The sequence below is a fragment of the Bos indicus genome, chromosome 9, assembly GCF_029378745.1.
Source record: "Bos indicus isolate NIAB-ARS_2022 breed Sahiwal x Tharparkar chromosome 9, NIAB-ARS_B.indTharparkar_mat_pri_1.0, whole genome shotgun sequence".
NCBI lineage: Eukaryota > Metazoa > Chordata > Mammalia > Artiodactyla > Bovidae > Bos > Bos indicus.
The window spans coordinates 87,490,555-87,508,109 of NC_091768.1; the positions used below are offsets into that span (position 1 = coordinate 87,490,555).

A 17,555-nucleotide genomic window follows, 5' to 3' on the forward strand; every position below is an offset into this window, starting at 1 on the left:
AGGCGGTCTCCTATCACTTGCAAGTTGGCGCACTACGTAAGCAAGTGGGCGCACTACGTAAGCAGGTGGGCAGGCGAGCACACTGGGAGGCCGGGCTAGAGAGCAAGTGAGCTGTTAATAGAGCCCCGCCCAGCCCCCAGCGCGGGGTTCCTAGTGGTTACTGCTAGGAAATCTGGGGCGGAGCCTGTCAGCGGAGGGGCGGGCCAGGCAGTCCTGGGAGGAGTGGAGGTCCACACCTCAGCTGTGGGCTAGCGGGAGAGGATCGCGGGGTCTGGCTTGGCAGCCTCGCACTCCTGCAAAGGGATCCAGGTGGCAAAGGGAGAGATGGGTGGCTTCAAGACCAGTCTTGGTTTCCTCGTTTTGCTTCCAATTGTTTTGTTCAGCGGAACGTCCAGCGGTGAGTTCGGGGATGACCCTACGCGGAGCGTGGCGGGGGAACGCGAGGAGGTTTAATGGGGTATGAGCGGTAAAGGGGATGGGGGTGGTGTCCCCGGGGTTTCGCGAAACTTTTTACAGGGTGGCGCTGCCGCCCCCACCTCTTTCCCTTCCCTGGCCCATTTAGTCCTCGGAGGCTCCTCCCGGCTTCTTGCTGGTACTCCGGGCCAGAACAGGGTTGACTTGGGTGAAGTAGTAATGTCGGGAATTTGGGAAGTGACGCTGGGAAAAGAGGGGTCCGCAACGCGGCAGGAAATAGGGTTGAAACCTCCCAAGGGTCCAGACCGCCCCTGGAAGTGGGAGCCCTGGAGCCGGGCGGTTTGGGGCCAGTCGGGCATCCCCCGAATAGACCCAGACCCGCCCCGAAAAGCACGCCTTTCCGCCCCGACCTGTGCAACAGAGACCCTTCTGGTCCCTACATCTCCCGGCCCTTGAAGGACCAGCGCTCTTTCCCGGCTGTAAGTTATAAACGCAGAGCGGACCCTGGTGCCCAGGAAGCGGCGGCGGCGGCGCAATCCCTGCTGAAACGTGCTTGAGTGCTCCTGTCCGAGCCCTGGCTGCTGGCTCCAGCCCGGGCCCCGGCCCCAGGGCTCTGCGTCATGGCTCCACCCCCGGCCCCGGGCTCCACCCTCGGTCACCGGGCTCCGCGACACGGCTCCACCCTCGGCCCCAGGGCTCCACCCCCGGCCTCCGGGCTCCACCCTCGGCCACCGGGCTCCGCGGCACGGCTCCACCCCCGGTCCCCGGGCTCCGCTCTCGGCCCCCGGGCCTCACCCAGGACCCCGGGGGCCGGTGCGAGCCTCTTCCTGAGCAGGGACCAGGTGCCTCGGTTCATTGGTCTAGATGCAGAACTTTTTTTATTAGAGAAGTGGCCTTGTTGGGCACTACGTCTATCCTTTAACCCAGCGAAACAGATGTCCTGCCTTTCACTTGGCCTGCAGAGTCCAAGTTGAATATAAGCAGGTTTCCAAGTAGACAATTTCGTGGACCTGCCCCAGGTCGGCATTTCTGCTTGATGGGGGTGGGGCGTTCGAGGGGCACGGGGTGGGGGGATTTCCACGCACTATATCGGCTCTAGCTTTCCTTTTCTGCAAAGTAGATGATGAGGTTGTGATACTAAATGCAGCTCAACTTGACAGTAAATTCTTCAAAAACTTCCCTTCTTCAAAAATTTGAAAGGAAGGAAAATGTGCTACAAAAAACTTCGGTCTTAGACAAAGCCACTAGCAGAACTATTTATGATCCTGTTCATGCAGCTCCAGCTACTTCTACCCGTGTGTTTTATATCAGCGCAGGGGTTTGCCGTGCAGTTATATTTCTTGTAGTAATAATATTAGCTGTTTTGCACCTTCATAGTATGACAAGAATTGAACTGGAAGACAACATCAGTGTCCAGTAGTTCCCAAGGGTTGTCTCAGCCATGTCCCAGATGACTCAGTATCTGTGAGGAGACACACCCAACAATAGTACTTCCATCCCGTTATCCTACCTTGTGGGTGGGTAGAGGAGTGTCTTGAGAAGTGCCCCTCTTTTGGAGGCCAGAGCTAAGGTGAAGGATATCGAAATATCCAAGGAGAGGATAACTCTATCCACGGAAAGGATGTACTCCAAGAAGGTAGTTTAGGGCGTATTTTCCATGGGATTTATGTAGATGGAAAATATCCAAATAAAAAACAGCAATCATTTGTAAAAACAGAGATTAAGCTTCTGAAATTCAGGTGACAATGATATTCACTGAACATTGCAAGCTATGAGATCTTCATCACAGAAATCTTCTCCTATTTCCCTTATGTGTATAGAAAAAAGAGAAAAGCCCTCATGATATTGCCTTACACGAATTGGGAGAATCATAAATAGTTTTCACAGCATTGCAAATTGTGTGTCTCTGTGTGTATTAGTCAGTCCTGTCCGGCTCTTGCCACCTCATCTACTGTAGCCCGCCAAGCTCTTCTGTCCGAGGAATTCTTCAGGCAAGAATAATGGAGTGGGTGGCCATTCCCTTCTCCAGGTGATCTTTCTGACCCAGGGGTCAAACTCGGGTCTTCTGAATTGCAGGCAGATTCTTCACTGTCTGAGCCACCAGGGAAGCCTGCAGCACAAATTAGTAGAGGCCAGTAATCCTCAGGCAATTTCTCAACAGGACCTGGTCCACAAGGTCAGATTGCCTGTGGAATGGATTACCTGGTCAGAAGAGAAGTCCTCCACAAAGACCTGGCTGCTAGGAGCTCTGCCATTAATGACAACCTCAAGTTAAGAGTACAGATAGCCCCTCTCCAGAATCTTGTTCCCCATGGACTCTCACTGTGTGGGGGACAATGAAAAAGTGGGATCGATGGATGGCTCATGAACGTCTGGTTAAGAATGAGGTCTCCGGACTTCCCTGGTAATCCAGTCGCTAAGAATCTACACTCCCAATGAAAGGGCCTGGTTCGATCCTTGGTCAGGGAACTGGATCCCGCATGCTACAACTAAGAAGTCAGCATGTTGCAACTAAGAGTCTTCATGCTGCAAAAAGGTCCCAAGTGCCACAACTTAGACCCAATACAGTCAAAAAAAGATAGATATGAAAAAAATAATTTTTTTTAGTTCTCCAGTGCTAGTGATGTGTGGGCCTTCAGAGTGATAGTGTAGGAGCTCATGGCTCTGGGTCAAATACCCTACACGGATGTCGACTCTTTAGAGATATGAAAGAAGGTCATCAAATAGCCCAGCCTATCAACTGTCCTGATGAACCATTTGCTGTGATGGCTTGTGCTGGGCCTTAGATTCGGAGGAGAAGCCCAGTTCCAGCAGCTGGCCCAGTGTCTCACAGGGTTCCATGCAGCCCTGGGGGTCTGTGTCTGACTGTCCTCTCACAGTCCCCCAGCATCAGGGGGACGGTGCCTGCTGAGGCCCACGTGGAGCCGGCCAGTCACATACATCACCCAGCACCGCAGAAGCACATTGTCTTCCAGAACACTGTGCCTTAGGAATGCCATACCATCTGAACTTTCTAAGACAGACTTAATGATGTGGAATATTTTCTAGATGTCACTTTCATTAGGTTGAACTGAAAATGTTTGTATAAATTTTTTGACCAAGAAAGTTTTAAACAGTGTTATAAAATAAATAGTTTTTAAAATTGTTTCAACACAAATACTTGGACTAGCTTAGAGCCAAGTGCTTTTTAGTTTTTACTTCATCAAAGTAATGTAGTTGATTCACCCTTGAATGTGCCAGGCTTAGTTGCTCAGTCGTGTCTGACTCTTTGCGACCCCATGGACTATACAGTCCGTGGAATTCTCCAGGGTTGAATACTAGAATGGGTAGCCTTTCCCTTCTCTAGGGGATCTTCCCAACCCAGGGATCGAACCCAGGTCTTCCACATTGCAGGTGGATTCTTTACCATCTAAGGCACCAGGGAAGCTCAAGAATACTGGAGTGGGTAGCCTCTCCCTTTTCCAGGAGATCTTTCTGACTCAGGAATTGAACTGGGGTCTCCTGCATTGCAGGTGGATTCATTACCTGCTGAGCCACCAGGGAAACTCTTAAGTTTCTTTCTTCTTCTTCTTTTTTTAAATATTTATCACTAGTCTTGGGAATTATTTGTCTATAAGATAGAATACTTTGTCTTAGAAAAAGAAAAATGAAAAAATGCTGTTGCCTTGTACAGGAAAAGGTAGTGTTGGAGGAAGAAAACTTAAAAGCTAGAAGGAAAAAAAAAGAGTAAAATGCAATAGAAATAGAAACTACTCTTTCATGAAAAATTGCCTTTTAAACTTTTTTTTAAATAAAGAGGAGTTCTGCCTTCTTACTTTGGGGATAGTAGGAGTGGAATTCACTGAAACATCTTAAATTTGGCAGATCCTAGCATATGGCACCCCAATCCAGTACTCTTGCCTGGAAAATCCCATGGATGGAGGAGCCTGGTAGCCTGCAGTCCATGGGGTCGCTAAGAGTTGGACACAACTGGGAGACTTCACTTTCACTTTTCACTTTCATGCATTGGAGAAGGACATGGCAACCCACTCCAGTGTTCTTGCCTGGAGAATCCCAGGGACGGGGGAGCCTGGTGGGCTGTCGTCTATGGGGTTGCACAGAGTCAGACACGACTGAAGCGACTTAGCAGCAGCAGCATTTCTCAGAGCCAGAAGTGGATTTGGGGCAGGTCAATAGTAAACAATGGTGATTTTATTTATTTTTACTTTCTGGAAAAGGAGGATAACACAGTTCCAGAAGGTGCAATCATGGTTTAAGGTTAAGAATCCCTTTTACTGCACCTAGAACAGTGCTATGCACAGAATGGGTGCCTGAGTTTTGTTGGGTAAAAAAAAAAAGTAAACAGATTATGTACTTATCTTCAAGGCTGGCTTAAGTATAAAATGGATTTTTAAACACACTTGAAAAAATTAAAGAATTCAGTTTATTAAAAAAAAAATTACATATGCATTGTGAGGAAGGCTCTCAATGCCTAGCCATTGATCAGCGCCTCCCTGGAGTCAAAGCTCCTCCCAGACAGTTCAGGCCGTTACTAATTGAAGCTGGTTATGACCCAGATCCTACCACTGGTGAAGTTAATAAGTGATGGAAAAGGAGAAGCTGGTTTGTTCAGGAGCCCTGGGAAATAGTGACCTAATGTTCTCAGACCGCCTCTAAGTTTCCAGGTTAGAAAGGGAGCAGAGGTGGCTGCTGTGGGGCACATCAGCGTCTTGAGCACAATCAGGGTGGTTGGCACAAGGCGAATATTTGAGCACCACCAAGCTTATGGTTTCAACAAGTCTGGGGGTCTACGTGCTTGCCACCAGCAGTTTTTCTGTGCTGGGGGTCTGCTTCCTGTGGAAACAACTTGAGGATTGTGTCAGCTCTTTGTTATCTTTCAGGGAACTGGTAATTTCATGACACTGCTATGTGGCTGGTCACAGTCTAAATTGTTACCAGTTTCCCAGCCTAAGGAGTATTCCTTTCTCCATCTTCACATGTTCTAATCCTTAACTCGTAAACCACTGTTTTGAGACTCACAGGAGGCCTGGCTGACTGAAACTTTTCTACAAACAAGAGGCAGACAGAGACCATGGGGGGAGGGAGGGCAGGTCTTTCCCACTAAGGCGCCCTTGAGCCGTTTTGGTTACGAGACCATTTATTTCCCATTTGTCCATGGTCCCAAGAAGCCCAGGGCCTCTAACAGCTAGTTGGAGAAAGTCTAAACATGCCCTCTCTCAACTGGCATCTTATCCCTCTGTCTGATAACTCACCCAACAAACTCCCCCACACCTGGCCCGGAGGACCTAACTTAGGAGGGACAGGAACAGGGTTTCCCAGAGTGTGACACGTGGCTCGAGGGTGAGGCTGGGCATCCCCACTTCTACCCTTTGGTCCCACATTCATAGTGTCTAGGAATTGGGACAGCAGCAGCCTATAATGGTTATTGATTAAGGTAGGAGTTGACAGATTTTTTTCTACAGAAGATAGTAAATCTCGAGGTCTCTTTAGGCCATTTGGTATCTGTCTCTGGGTGCAAAAGGAGCTTCCATGTTTGTGGAGCAGCAGGAGCCAAATATAATGTGTAAATCAACTGAGAACCAGACTTGTCCACTGTCCTGGTTTCTGACCCCAGTAATGAGTGACCCATCCCGTAGAGAAGCATCCAAGAGCTGCCTCAGTTGTCTGTTTATGAAGCAGAAACTTACTGTGTCCTGCCTTGTAGCTTCTGGTGGTGGGACTGTGATAGGAGTGTGGATCTGGCTGTTATGGGCTAATGTGCCACCTCTGCTGTAGTCTGGCTTCCTTGGTTCAAGGAGCCATAGGGGATACTGCATGAAGCCACAGGTGTGAGCAGGGGATAGTGGCCCTGTATCAACTCTGGTGTCAGGCCTAGGTCACCTGCTGGCACATCTTTATTGTTCTCCCTGTAGCCCTGGTTATGCCAAGCCACATAATCACTTCTATCCTATGATGGCTGGCCTATCTGAACTAATGGTTGGGGTTGGTGAACCCAGATCATAATGGGCAACTCTGACATTCCATGACCAGAGGCCTCGTCTCTGCCAGGCCCCAGGACCATACCATGAGCCGCACTGAATGGTATGGGCTTTCTCACTGCAAGTGGTATGTCCTTTCTTCAGGACACCAGGAGTCTGTGTTGTGAGCCTCCAAGTAAAATGCCACCTACAGCATGTAGCACCTTTCTGAACACAGGAAGCTATGATGTTACCGGTTCTGTTGGGTCTGCCCAAGAAGCAGGTCCAGCCACACTCATCATTCATCAATTGTGACTGCCTTTGTGCCAGGACAGCAGCTGCAGCAGAGACCTAGGGTCTTGAAGCCTGGAATGTGTCATATGTACCATTAGAGGGAACCTAGGACCTCAGTGGTAATTCAGTGGAGATAAGATAGGGACCACAGCTCTGCAGGCCTAGGGAGATTGTAGGTTGGTACTCGTTTTCATTATTTCCTCCAGGAGTGATACTGTTTCCATGTACTATCAGGGGATGGGGAGTCAGGGTGAGAAGAATGAATGTGGAATTCACGACTATGGTACCTCACCCATGGCAGTTTACTAACAACACAGACTGTGCATTCATGTCAGAAGTCCAGGACGTGTGCAATGGACACTGTGTGGATCTGTGGACCCAGAGATAACCACTGTCAGCAGGACCGGGCACAGGTGTCTATTAATTGCCTGGTCCTTGGAGCATCACTTCACAGCATGGGGGCCATGATCATGCTACCGTTCCTGTGCGTGGTGTTAGTAACACACTGGGTCTAATGAATGTGGGAGTAGTTTCTCCTTCTGCAATTCCAGTTCAGTTCAGTTCATTCACTCAGTCGTGTCCCACTCTTTGCGACCCCATGGACTGCAGCCTGCCAGGCTTCCCTGTCCATCACCAACTCCCAGAGTCATGTCCATCGCATCGGTGATGCCATCCAACCATCTCATCCTCTGTCGTCCCCTTCTCCTCTATCCTTCAATCTTTCCCAGCATCAGGGTCTTTTCCAATGAGTCAGTTCTTCGCATCAGGTGGCCAAAGTATTGGACTTATTTACCCCAGTAAATAACCATGTGGCTCATCGGGAGAGTATGGAAGGACTTCTGCACTTGCTGTGGTGATGAAAGGGCCCTCCTCACTGGGACGTGGCTTCTTTCTCTGGTGATGCCTTCTGAGAAGTAGCTCAGTTCTGGAGATTTTGGTAGGGATGTTTGGTAGGGATGGCTGCTTTCAGCCTACTGATCATCCAGTCTTGTGTTTGTCTCTCCTTGTTTTCTGTCTCTCAATCAAGCAGTTTGCATCCAGGTTCACTGACCATCTCTCTGCCTCTAGGATCACCCTGTGCTATGAGCCAGCATTGTACTCTCTGCAGTCAGGCCCTGGCTGGCATTGGGACTCTCTAATCACTTTCAGCTTCCCTGATAGCTCAGTTGGTAAAGAATCCACCTGCAACACAGGAGACCCCCATTCAATTCCTGGGTCTGGAAGATCCGCTGGAGAAGGGATAGGCTACCCACTCCGGTATTCTTGGGTTTCCCTTGTGGCTCAGCTGGTAAAGAATCCGCCTGCAACGTGGGAGACCTGGGTTCGATCCCTGGATTGGGAAGATCTTCTGGAGAAGGGAAAGGCTACCCACTGCAGTATTCTGGCCTGGAGAATTCCATGGACTGTATAGTCCATGGGGGTCACAAGAGTGAGACACGACTGAGTGACTTTCACTAATGACTTTGACCATTGTACCAACTTTGCTCCTGACATACGATACTCCACCTGGAATCTGATCTTTCCCCATTTTCCATCCCTGTTCCTGCCGGAAGCCCACAGGAACAGAGTCTCCTATCACCATCCCTGATTTCCACAAAAGTCATCCTTGAGCTATTGGAGATGCTTCTCATCCATGCTTTTCTCTCAGGCTCCATAGAATCCATCAGGCTTTCCCATGGCGCCTGGTGGCCTGCACACTTTCCTGCCCTTTCATACCGTGTCTGCCCTGGCAGATTCACTTCTCTGAGCCTTTGATCCCCTCCTCTACCACCTGCCTTGGAAGTTCTGGATTTTCTCTTTCATGCCATGTGGGCTAGGCCTTTCTCCAGGCTTCCAAGACCCATCCTAGTGGGAGATCAGGAGCATCTCCCCGGCCTTGCTAAGTCCTGTGATCCGTAATTATAAACTCTTCCTTCTCCAACTTGGGGTTCTGTGCTCACCCGTCACCTCTTTGCCCCTCTCCCTGTGATCCTGCTTCCTCAGGAGCATCCCCTCAGGCTCCCCATCTCTCACAGGACACGGGGTTAGATTCTGACAGTCCTCTGTCATCTAGGCTTTTCCTGCATAGCAGCCTGGCACGTCTCTGCAAAGGTTATTATGCTGAGAACTGACCTGGTGGACAAGGGGACGCACCCAGGATGTGTGAAATTTGCCAGGCAGGGGACTCCTCCTTCTCCACAAGGAGAGGAGGGGCACTGGCTGTGTGGTGTGTGTTGTGGGGTGTCATTGCTCTGTCAGCCCAGCCCTGCACTTTACTTTGCTCTCACATAACTGGGGGAAGGGGCCTCAGGGTCTTTTTCCCCAACCTCACCCTCACTGTGTTTTGCCTTCACAGATGCTCATTCTCTTTCCTATAATATCACCATCGATCCTCGGCCCAGAGATGGTCAGCCATGGTGTGAGGTTCAAGGAGAAGTTGATCAAAAGGTCTTTCTCTCCTATGACTGTGGTAGAGCTAAGATCAAGTCCATCAGTCCACTGGGAGAGGAAGTGAAAAGTATGAATGCATGGGAAACACAGATTAACACACTCAAAGACACTGGAGACTTGCTCAAGGAGCAGATGCCTGATGTTACACCAGAGAAACACATAGACAAGGGTGAGTTAGAAAGTTCAAATGCAGGAGGAGTAGACTGGGGGCTTAGCTGCATCCACTGTTTTCGGGTAAAAAAAAAACAATTGGATATTGTCCTTCCCTAGTAGTCCAATGGAAAGAGCAGCTGTTGCAGGAGAGACTAGGACCAGATTAGCTGGGCCCAGGGGATGTGGACCCAGGTTGGGCAACGAATCTGTCAAGCTCAGAGGCTGAGTTCTTTCTTTTCCTCGGTGGGGTCAGGCCCTCTGACCCTGCAGGCCAGGATGACATGCTGGCGAGAAGACAATGGACACACCAGTGCATCCTGGGAGTTTGGCTTCAATGGACAACTGTGCCTCCTCTTTGATTCGGAGAATGGATACTGGACAATGGTTCACTCTAAAGGGAGGCGGATGAAAGAGAAATGGGAAAATGACAGAGCTGTGATGGACTCCTTCAAGAAGGTCTCCATGGGAGACTGTCAGCGCTGGTATCACACTTTCTTGGTGCGCTGGGAGAAAATGTTGAAGACCGCGGGTAAGTGAGAAGAGTAGGAGAAAGTGGTAGTTCTCTCACGGTGACATGGACCCCCCCCTCTGTGTGTGTGAAAATGATCTGTCAGAGGTGAGCTGTCCTGGGAGAACAATGCCCCTGGGGATGCTCTGTAATCCTCCTTCCTCTTCCAGCTCCTGACGTCTCTCCTCACAGCACAGGCCTTTGTACAATTGAACATGGATTCTCACTGATCCTAAACATGAGAGCATCTCTATGATTCCAATCTCCTTCTTAGTATTCCCTCTTTCCAGAACCTTCTTTTAGATGTCACCAATCCTACTTCTGGAAATCTGTCAATAGCACCTCTGCTGTCAGCTCCTGAGGACTCCATCCTGATGTCACCATCTCTGATGTCACATTAGTACTGAGTGGCTCTGTTGGAAATCTTGCTTACTCATTAGCTGTCAGAGTCCCATGGGGACCGGGTTCCTCCCTCCCTCCCGTCTCGCCTGAGGACCTGTCACAAGGGCTTCCATGTGTGGGTGCAAACAGGCTGCATTGTAGGGGTACCTGGGTCAGGGGGGCTGAGAAGGCATCTGCTTAGTTTAGGGGTAGGAACAAGGGCTTCACTCTCACTTTCCTTACAGCATCACCAACTGAAGCTCCCCTCAGAGTCAACTCCACAGCCACAGCCACCAAGCACGTCACCTGTATCCTCCCCGTGCTTCTCAGCAGTTTCATCATAACTGTCTTCCTGGGCTGAGTCCTTTCCAGGAGCAGGTACTGAGGGCAGAATTCAGAGGGAAGGCAGGGGCACAGGGCCTGGAGTGAGGACGGGGAAGGTGAATCCCAGCCAACCTCTGCCCCTCACTGAACCTCCTCACCCTGGAAATGACCAGGGGGATAAGACCACCTATCACCCAAGAGCAAGAACTGCAGACCCAAATCCAAAGGCCCGTTCTCACAGGAAGTGGCCTGGGTCAAGCAAGCAAGGCAGGAGCCCCACAGCAGAGACTGTGGGAAGGCCTGAGGCCAGGCCTGTGCTCCAGGAGCAGCAACAGTTCGGACTCAGCCTGTGGCCTGCACGTCAGCAGCCTCCTGGGGACCCAGAGCCTCCATCACTGAGAGGCCCTGCCTTGAGCAGAAGTGCCTGGGGATGGTGGGCCTGAGCTGGGGTGGAGGCGCCCAGCTGGGGGGACCAGGAAGAGATGGGGGGCAGGGACCCTGGTCCTGACAGCTGTGTGTGCTGCTGGCTCAGAGGCTAGAGGGGAGTGAAGGAAGGAGGTTTGCCTGCAGCCCCCAAGGCTGTCAGGAAGCAACGCCCCTCCTCCCCGGACCTGTTCCCTGGTTAGGCCCCCCTCAGGGAGGATCCGGACCTGAGTAAAGGGAGCAGATTGATTCCTCACTGGCTTCAGTCCTGAGCCTGAGCAGCGGGTGTCAGGGCCTGGGGTGCCTCTGTGATGCAGGAAGGAAGGAGGAGGTGACAAGAAGCTGCTGGGCCTGGGGTGGGGGTGGGGGTGGAGGACATAGGAGCCCCTCAGTGAGGGCGGGGCTGGAGAGGTGCAGCCCCAGGAAAGTGACAGGAGTTCCTCAGCCTCTTGGACCAACATGTCTTTCTTTTCTGCAGGAGACGGTGCTCCCAGGAAGCGCGACAGGTGCTCTGTCTGCCTCTCTCCTGCTCTTCACTTTAGATCCAGGAGATCAGACCCCATGAATCCTGGGTCTGTTTTCTGGTTACGGTGACACAGTAGATGCATCACCTCATGGGCTTTATCACATTTGGGGAAATCCCACTCAGTGTCTCTAAAAAAAAAAAACAGAAACAATTTATTTCACCATTTCCTCCTGGTGCTAAGTGATGGAATTTCTACACGGAAATGCTCAAGTCCTTGAAGAAATCTCCACAAACAGGACATTTTTCATCGTATTCTAGTTTGTGGATAATTAGACTCTGCCTCGTGACCTCGTTCTTGCAAATGATATTGCAAGAAAAATACCATCTGCTATTACAGGACTCAGGGATTCTTTCTGTGTCTGGAGAAATCACCTCAGCGTATTTTCAACAGAACAAAGTTTTATTTATGACTGTTTCCCTTAATAATTTATCATGCTTAGTCGCTGTGTTAGTCACTCAGTCGTGTCCAACTCTTTGTGACCCCGTGATCTGTAGCCCGCCAGGCTCCTCTGTCCATGGGATTCTCCAGGCAAGAACACTGAAGTGGGTTGCTGTTTCCTTCTCAGGGGACCTCTCCAACTCAGGGATTGAACCCACGTCTCCTGTGTCTCCTGCCTTGACAGTGGATTCTTTACCATCTGAGCCACTGGGGAAGCCTATTTGTTATGCTAGTGCTATTTAAATAAAAATCTCAATACTCCAGGAAACTTGAAGTGTTTAAGATTTTGTTTTCTAACCCCCAAGAGAGGTCATGACGTGTCACCCTTTGTCCATCTTGTGGGATTCGATGTCCCTGGCGATTCTGAGGACACATGGTCTGAGAGGACACGTGCAGCCTGTGTTCACGGCAGCGCTGCTCACAGTAGCCGGGACCTGGAAGCCACCTACACGTCACCCACAGATGAATGGGCAAAGAAGATGTGGGACATATACACAGGGCAGTATTACTCAGCCTCAGAAAGAATGAAACAATGCCCTATGCAGCAACATGGATGGACCTGGAGAGTGTCATATTGAACGACATACGTCAGACGGAGGAGCAGAAACACCTTCTGAGGTCCTTCACACTCAGAATCAAAAAAGTCGTGATACAAGTGCTCTTACTTACAAACCAGAAGGAGACTCACAGACTTAGAGAATGAATTTATGGTTGCAGGGGGAAAGGATGGGGAGAAGGGATAGTTAGGGCATCTGGGATCAACATGCACACACTGATTTATTTAAAATGGATAACCAGCAAGGACCTACTGTATAGCACATAGAACTCTGCTCAATGTTATGTGGCAGCCTGGGTGGGGATGGGAGGGGAGTTGGGGAAGAAAAGATGCATGTATGGAAGTGAAAGTGAAAGAAGGTTAGTTACACAGTCATGTCGGACTCTTTGGGATCCCATGGACTGTAAGCTGCCAGCTCGTTTGTTCATGGAAATCTTCAGGCAAGGGAGTACTGGAATGGGTTGCCATTTTCTTCTCCAGGGGATCTTCACGACCTGGGGATGGAACCCGGGTCTCTTGCATTGCAGGCAAATTCTTTACCAACTGAACCACCAGGGAAGATAGAGACATGTAAGTAAGTGTTAGTCGCTCAGTTGTGCCCGACTCTTTGCAACCCCATGGACTGCATTCTACCAGACTCCTCTGTCCATGAGATTTTCCAGGCAAGGATACTGGAGTGGGTTGCCATTTCCTTTTCCAGGGGATCTTCCCAACCCAGGGATCGAACCCAGGTCTCCTGCACTGCAGGCAGATTCTTTACTGACGGAGCTACAAGGGAAGCCCTGTATGTGTATGTTAAATCCCTAGCCTAGCTTCTTTGTGCTGCTCATTCAGGACTCCTGCACTCCTCTCTGGGTGTATATTTCCACCTTGCTTCCGTCTTAAATAAACGAACTATTTCTGTATATCTCCAGTAATAACTTTGGTACCTGTTTTTACAGTTTTTGCCTCCTTGAAACATTCTTGCTTTCAAAGATGGTAAGAGCCAAGGGAGGTTTGCATCTTGCCCCTGGTGTTCAGTGTCTAGAATTCCTCATTTTACACCAAGCTACCCAGGTTGAATTCCTGGGCAGGAAACTAAGATCCCTCCTTACCACTGCTCACTGCTGTCTCTCTGAGATCAATATTAAGGAAATATACACCTTATATTACTACACCTTATATTAAGGTGTAAATATGCACCTTAAATATACAAGTAGAGGGGCCTCACAATTTTGTCATGGGAGATTTCACCTCTGCCAAGAGTTTAAAAAAAAGAGAAAGTCCTTCCAAAGTTAACCCGGTTCATTCCCTTTCTAGGCCCTTTAATGGCTATTGTTGTTCTTTCCTTTCTAGTCCTTGTTTATTTAACCTTTTGATTGACTTTGTGCCTGTAGGATCTACCAGTTTGAAATAACACTCATGGTGGCTCAAGGAATATAGCCCGTTTCAGTGGAGGGTGGCCCAGATCCATGTAGGTCCTTGTGAGGGACTTCTGCACCTTGAGGGGAGGCTCAGTTCAGTGGTCCCTGTCCAGCAGGAGAAGTTTTGATAGAAGAAAGCTTCAGCGCCTTAACTCTTAAGAATAAGGGTGTAGAACCCCTCAGTGGGGAATGAGACAGGCTGGGACAGTTTGCTGCAGTGAGTGTACTTGGACAAAAGTCACATCAAGCATCAAAATACAAAGAAATTGCAAGGGGTTAAAAATAATTGCATGCATGTGCAGTTGGGGCAAATAATCAACAACAAGATACAAAAAGACCAAAAACCCAAGTCGATTTCAGAGCAGCCAGGCGCAAAAGCAGGGTACTGGTCATGATCCCTGCACATGGCACCACCAAGGGGGAACAAACCCCCAGGTCACCCCCTGGCCTGAACCCAGGATCCGCCCTCACCCTCATCTCATATGTGGGACCGGCTCCCCCACCCTCTGGAGCCAGCAAGGGAACATGTTTTTGCTCCCTCATGAGTCCCGATAAAGCTTCTTTCCCCCTGAATTTGTGTCTGGCCTTTTACCAACTTCTATTGATCGAGTCCAGGAGCACTGGTCAGTAACACAGAAGGGCTTTTGCTGAAGGTCAGGATGCTGCTCACAGATGGTGTCTCCAGTGGGCTTCCAGCAGAAACAGGGGTTGAACATATGCAGATCCCAGGTGGGGATGCACCGTGTCAGGAACAAAGCAGGCACAATGGTTGATATGAGTAGAGAGATGAGATGGCTGCCAGGTCCTGACTGCAGAGTATGACACTGGTTCCCAGCACAGGGCAATCCTAGAGGCAAACACCCTGGATGGGCGGCCAACCTAGATACAAACTGCACGACTGAAAGGAATGAGACAAGGGAAGGCCCTGGGGCTCCACTGGTTAGGACTCTGCGCTTTCGCTGCCAGGTGCCCGATTTGATCACTGGTCAGGGAACTAAGATCCCCAAAGCCAGGCAGCCGACCAAAAAACAAAAAACCCCAGAAGCGAAAGAAAATAGAACACAAGGTGGATGATCAGGACACTGAAAACAGCCATCCCAACAGCTTGTCTGGATACTTTGCTCAGTTTCTAGAACTGAGCCAGTTGTCAGAACAGAGAATCCATTACTAGAGAGAGATGCCAGTTTCCAGTAGGAGGGCCTTCATCACCATGGCAAGCAGAGTGCAGCCATCCTCTGGCCTTCCCCATCCTTGGAGGCCACACGGCCATGGACTCAGGTAAGTGCACACTGGGAAGCAGAAGCCACCCCACATTCCTATGGACCCAGTGTGTGACTCACATCATGTCCAGGGATCTGAAGCATCATCGCGGCCCTGCTGTTATCAATGTGATGCATGAGATGCAGGGTACTGAATATATAACCGTCCTGTATCCTGCTTACAGGGGTATCACGGTGTGTGAAGACCCACACAGTGGTTATTTCACATTCTCCAGATTCGAACCAGTGATGGAAAAGTCTTTGTAGTTAGGAATGGGGTGAAGGCTGCCATAGTTGAGAAGTATGAGTACATTCTCGTATTGTCTTTGCATTGCTACAAACAGAATGTTGCAAGACCACACTTTTCTGGGTAAAATGACAGAGATTAGTAACAATCATAGCCTGAAAGCATGCAGGGCTGTGATCCCTTCACATCTCCTTTTTATATCTGCCTGGTGTAAAGCATTTCTGTCAATGGCCGGACACTAAATATTTCAGGGTTTGCAGACCAGAGGCCTCTGTAACTGGTCAACTCAGCTGTGGAAGGTGTTCATGGGAAGGACATGAAGGAATGAGTGTGCCGGGAACTGCCAATGGGACCCTAGTTAGGACCCTGCAGCACCCATGACACAGAAGTCCATCCAGCTGGGGAAATCGTGCCAGGGATAACCTGCCTGCCTGCTAAGTCATTTCAGTCATGTCTGACTCTTTGCAACGCTATGGACTGTAGCCCACCAGGTCCCTCTGTCCTTGGGATTCTCCAGGCAAGAATCCTAGTGTGGGTTGCCATGCCCTCACTCAGGGACAGCTTGTAACATCCTAATCAGAGCATCACAATCCAGCCCCACAGGGTCAGAGGCATGGCCACGCCACTTGTAGTGGGGAAAGCCTAACATTTAAACATGGCTACTGTTATGGTCCTGAGTCTGGTAGAGAAGGGACCTCCAGTCTTGATGAACTGGGCTCATCCACTCGGTAATCATTACTGAGAGGCCAGCTGTCACAGGATAGAAGTGATTGTGTGGTTTGGCATAAGCAGGGCCACAGGGAACAGATAAGATGACCAGCAGGGGACCAAGACCTGACAGCAGAACTGTGGTACCTCCCTGTCCTCTGCTCACCTCTGTGGTTACACAGTGTCCCCGTGGCCCCTTGGACCAAGGAAGCAGAGGAGGGGGGCCTTAGCCTGTAACTGCAGGACCCACCCTCCTATCACATTCCCACCACCAGAGGCTACAAGGCAGGACAGGGCAGGGTTGTGACTCATAAACAGGCAGCCGAGGGAGCCCCCGGATAATTGCCCAGGTGATGAGTCACCCAGTGCTGGAGTTCGAAAACCAGGACAGTGGTCAGAGGGATTCCTTTGGTTTTTCACGTTGTCTTTGCCTGTTGTCCCACCACAAACCTGGGGGTGCACAGAGACAGACGCAAAAAGGCCTGAAGAGACGAACAGATTTCTCTTCTGTAGATTTCCCCAACTCCTGCCTTAATCAATAACCACTATAGGCTGCCATCTCCATGGTCTATGGACGATATGAATGTGGGACCAAAGGGTAGAAGTAGGGGTTCCCCTCCTCACCCTCAGGCCCCATGTCACACTTTGGGCGACTGGGCTCCCGACCCTCCTGAGGACCAGGCTGGGAGGCTTTTGCTGGGATAAGTCCTCAGGCAAGGGGATAGGATGCCAGTGGTGGAGAGTGTGATTCATGTCCCTTCACAGGTGGGAAGGTATTGGATGCCCTGGGCTTCTTGGGATGCAAAGATGTGGAATGAACTTAGTGAGCTGCAGGGGAAGAGCTGTGGCCACTAAGGGGATGTGTCTGGGGAAGGGAGAGCCCAGGGTGGCACGGGTGGATTATAGCTGGTAAAGATGCCTGGGAGTCAAGGGCAGGGAGTCGTGTGGAGAAGGGTTTGTGTGAACAGATGAGATCAGTGGTGTGTGCTTTTCAGGGGGTGTCCCGGTTCCTTCCCACAGGAAGGTCGCCTGTCCCAGCCCTGCCACGGGGGCTCCCACTCCTGAAGGCATGGCTGAGGGGCTGGGAGCTTAGGGATGGCAGTGTTTCCTGCCATGCTCTCCTTGTCCTCTCGCCTCCCCACCTCCCATTGTCTGAGCATTGCTATTTCAACAAGTTTGCCCTTTTGCTGGCCTGAACGTGGCCAACCAGCCCAGCAGGTGCCAACAAGGAAAGGAGCTCACCTAAGGATTGAGGAGGAGGAGGAGGCGGAGGCAACACCACGCCCGTGGACTTTCTAACCAAGGCCAGCTCGGGTCCCGCTCTCTGGTTATGATGCATCATCCCCGCCTTCTCTCAGCAGGTTCACCGGGAACTCACCACGCTGCACTTCGTGGACACAGTTGGGCAGCAGAAGCAGGACCAGGAAGCACGACTGAAGTTGGTGCCAGCAGCCCTTGCCACCTGGAGCCCCGGGGTGACCCACCCTTGGGGAGGAGCCTGGTTGGCCAGTGGAGAAGGGAATGAGTCCCCAG

The 17,555-nt window shown here is 50.5% G+C and overlaps 2 protein-coding genes and 1 pseudogene across 2 annotated transcripts in view; all 3 read left to right on the top strand.

Annotated features, from left to right (window-relative positions):
* Positions 1-17,555, top strand: part of LOC109564039 (UL16-binding protein 1-like) — a 267,031-nt gene that overhangs the window by 106,007 nt on the left and 143,469 nt on the right. The gene's annotated exons all lie outside the window — the stretch shown is intronic.
* LOC139184963 (UL16-binding protein 2-like) lies at positions 178-12,117 on the top strand. Its single transcript, XM_070796360.1, has 5 exons — positions 178-397; positions 9,001-9,264; positions 9,502-9,777; positions 10,383-10,515; positions 11,363-12,117. The coding sequence occupies exons 1-4, from the start codon at positions 325-327 to the stop codon at positions 10,496-10,498; spliced, it is 729 nt and encodes a 242-aa protein (XP_070652461.1). The 5' UTR covers positions 178-324; the 3' UTR covers positions 10,499-10,515; positions 11,363-12,117.
* Positions 1,509-3,407, top strand: LOC109563439 (tyrosine-protein kinase RYK-like; annotated as a pseudogene).

Coding starts and splice junctions, on each gene's coding strand:
- LOC139184963 (XM_070796360.1), top strand. CDS start 325: ATGGGTGGCTTCAAGACCAGTCTTGGTTTCCTCGTTTTGCTTCCAATT. Junction 398..9,000: donor GTTCAGCGGAACGTCCAGCG/GTGAGTTCGGGG, acceptor TTGCCTTCACAG/ATGCTCATTCTCTTTCCTAT. Junction 9,265..9,501: donor AGAGAAACACATAGACAAGG/GTGAGTTAGAAA, acceptor CGGTGGGGTCAG/GCCCTCTGACCCTGCAGGCC.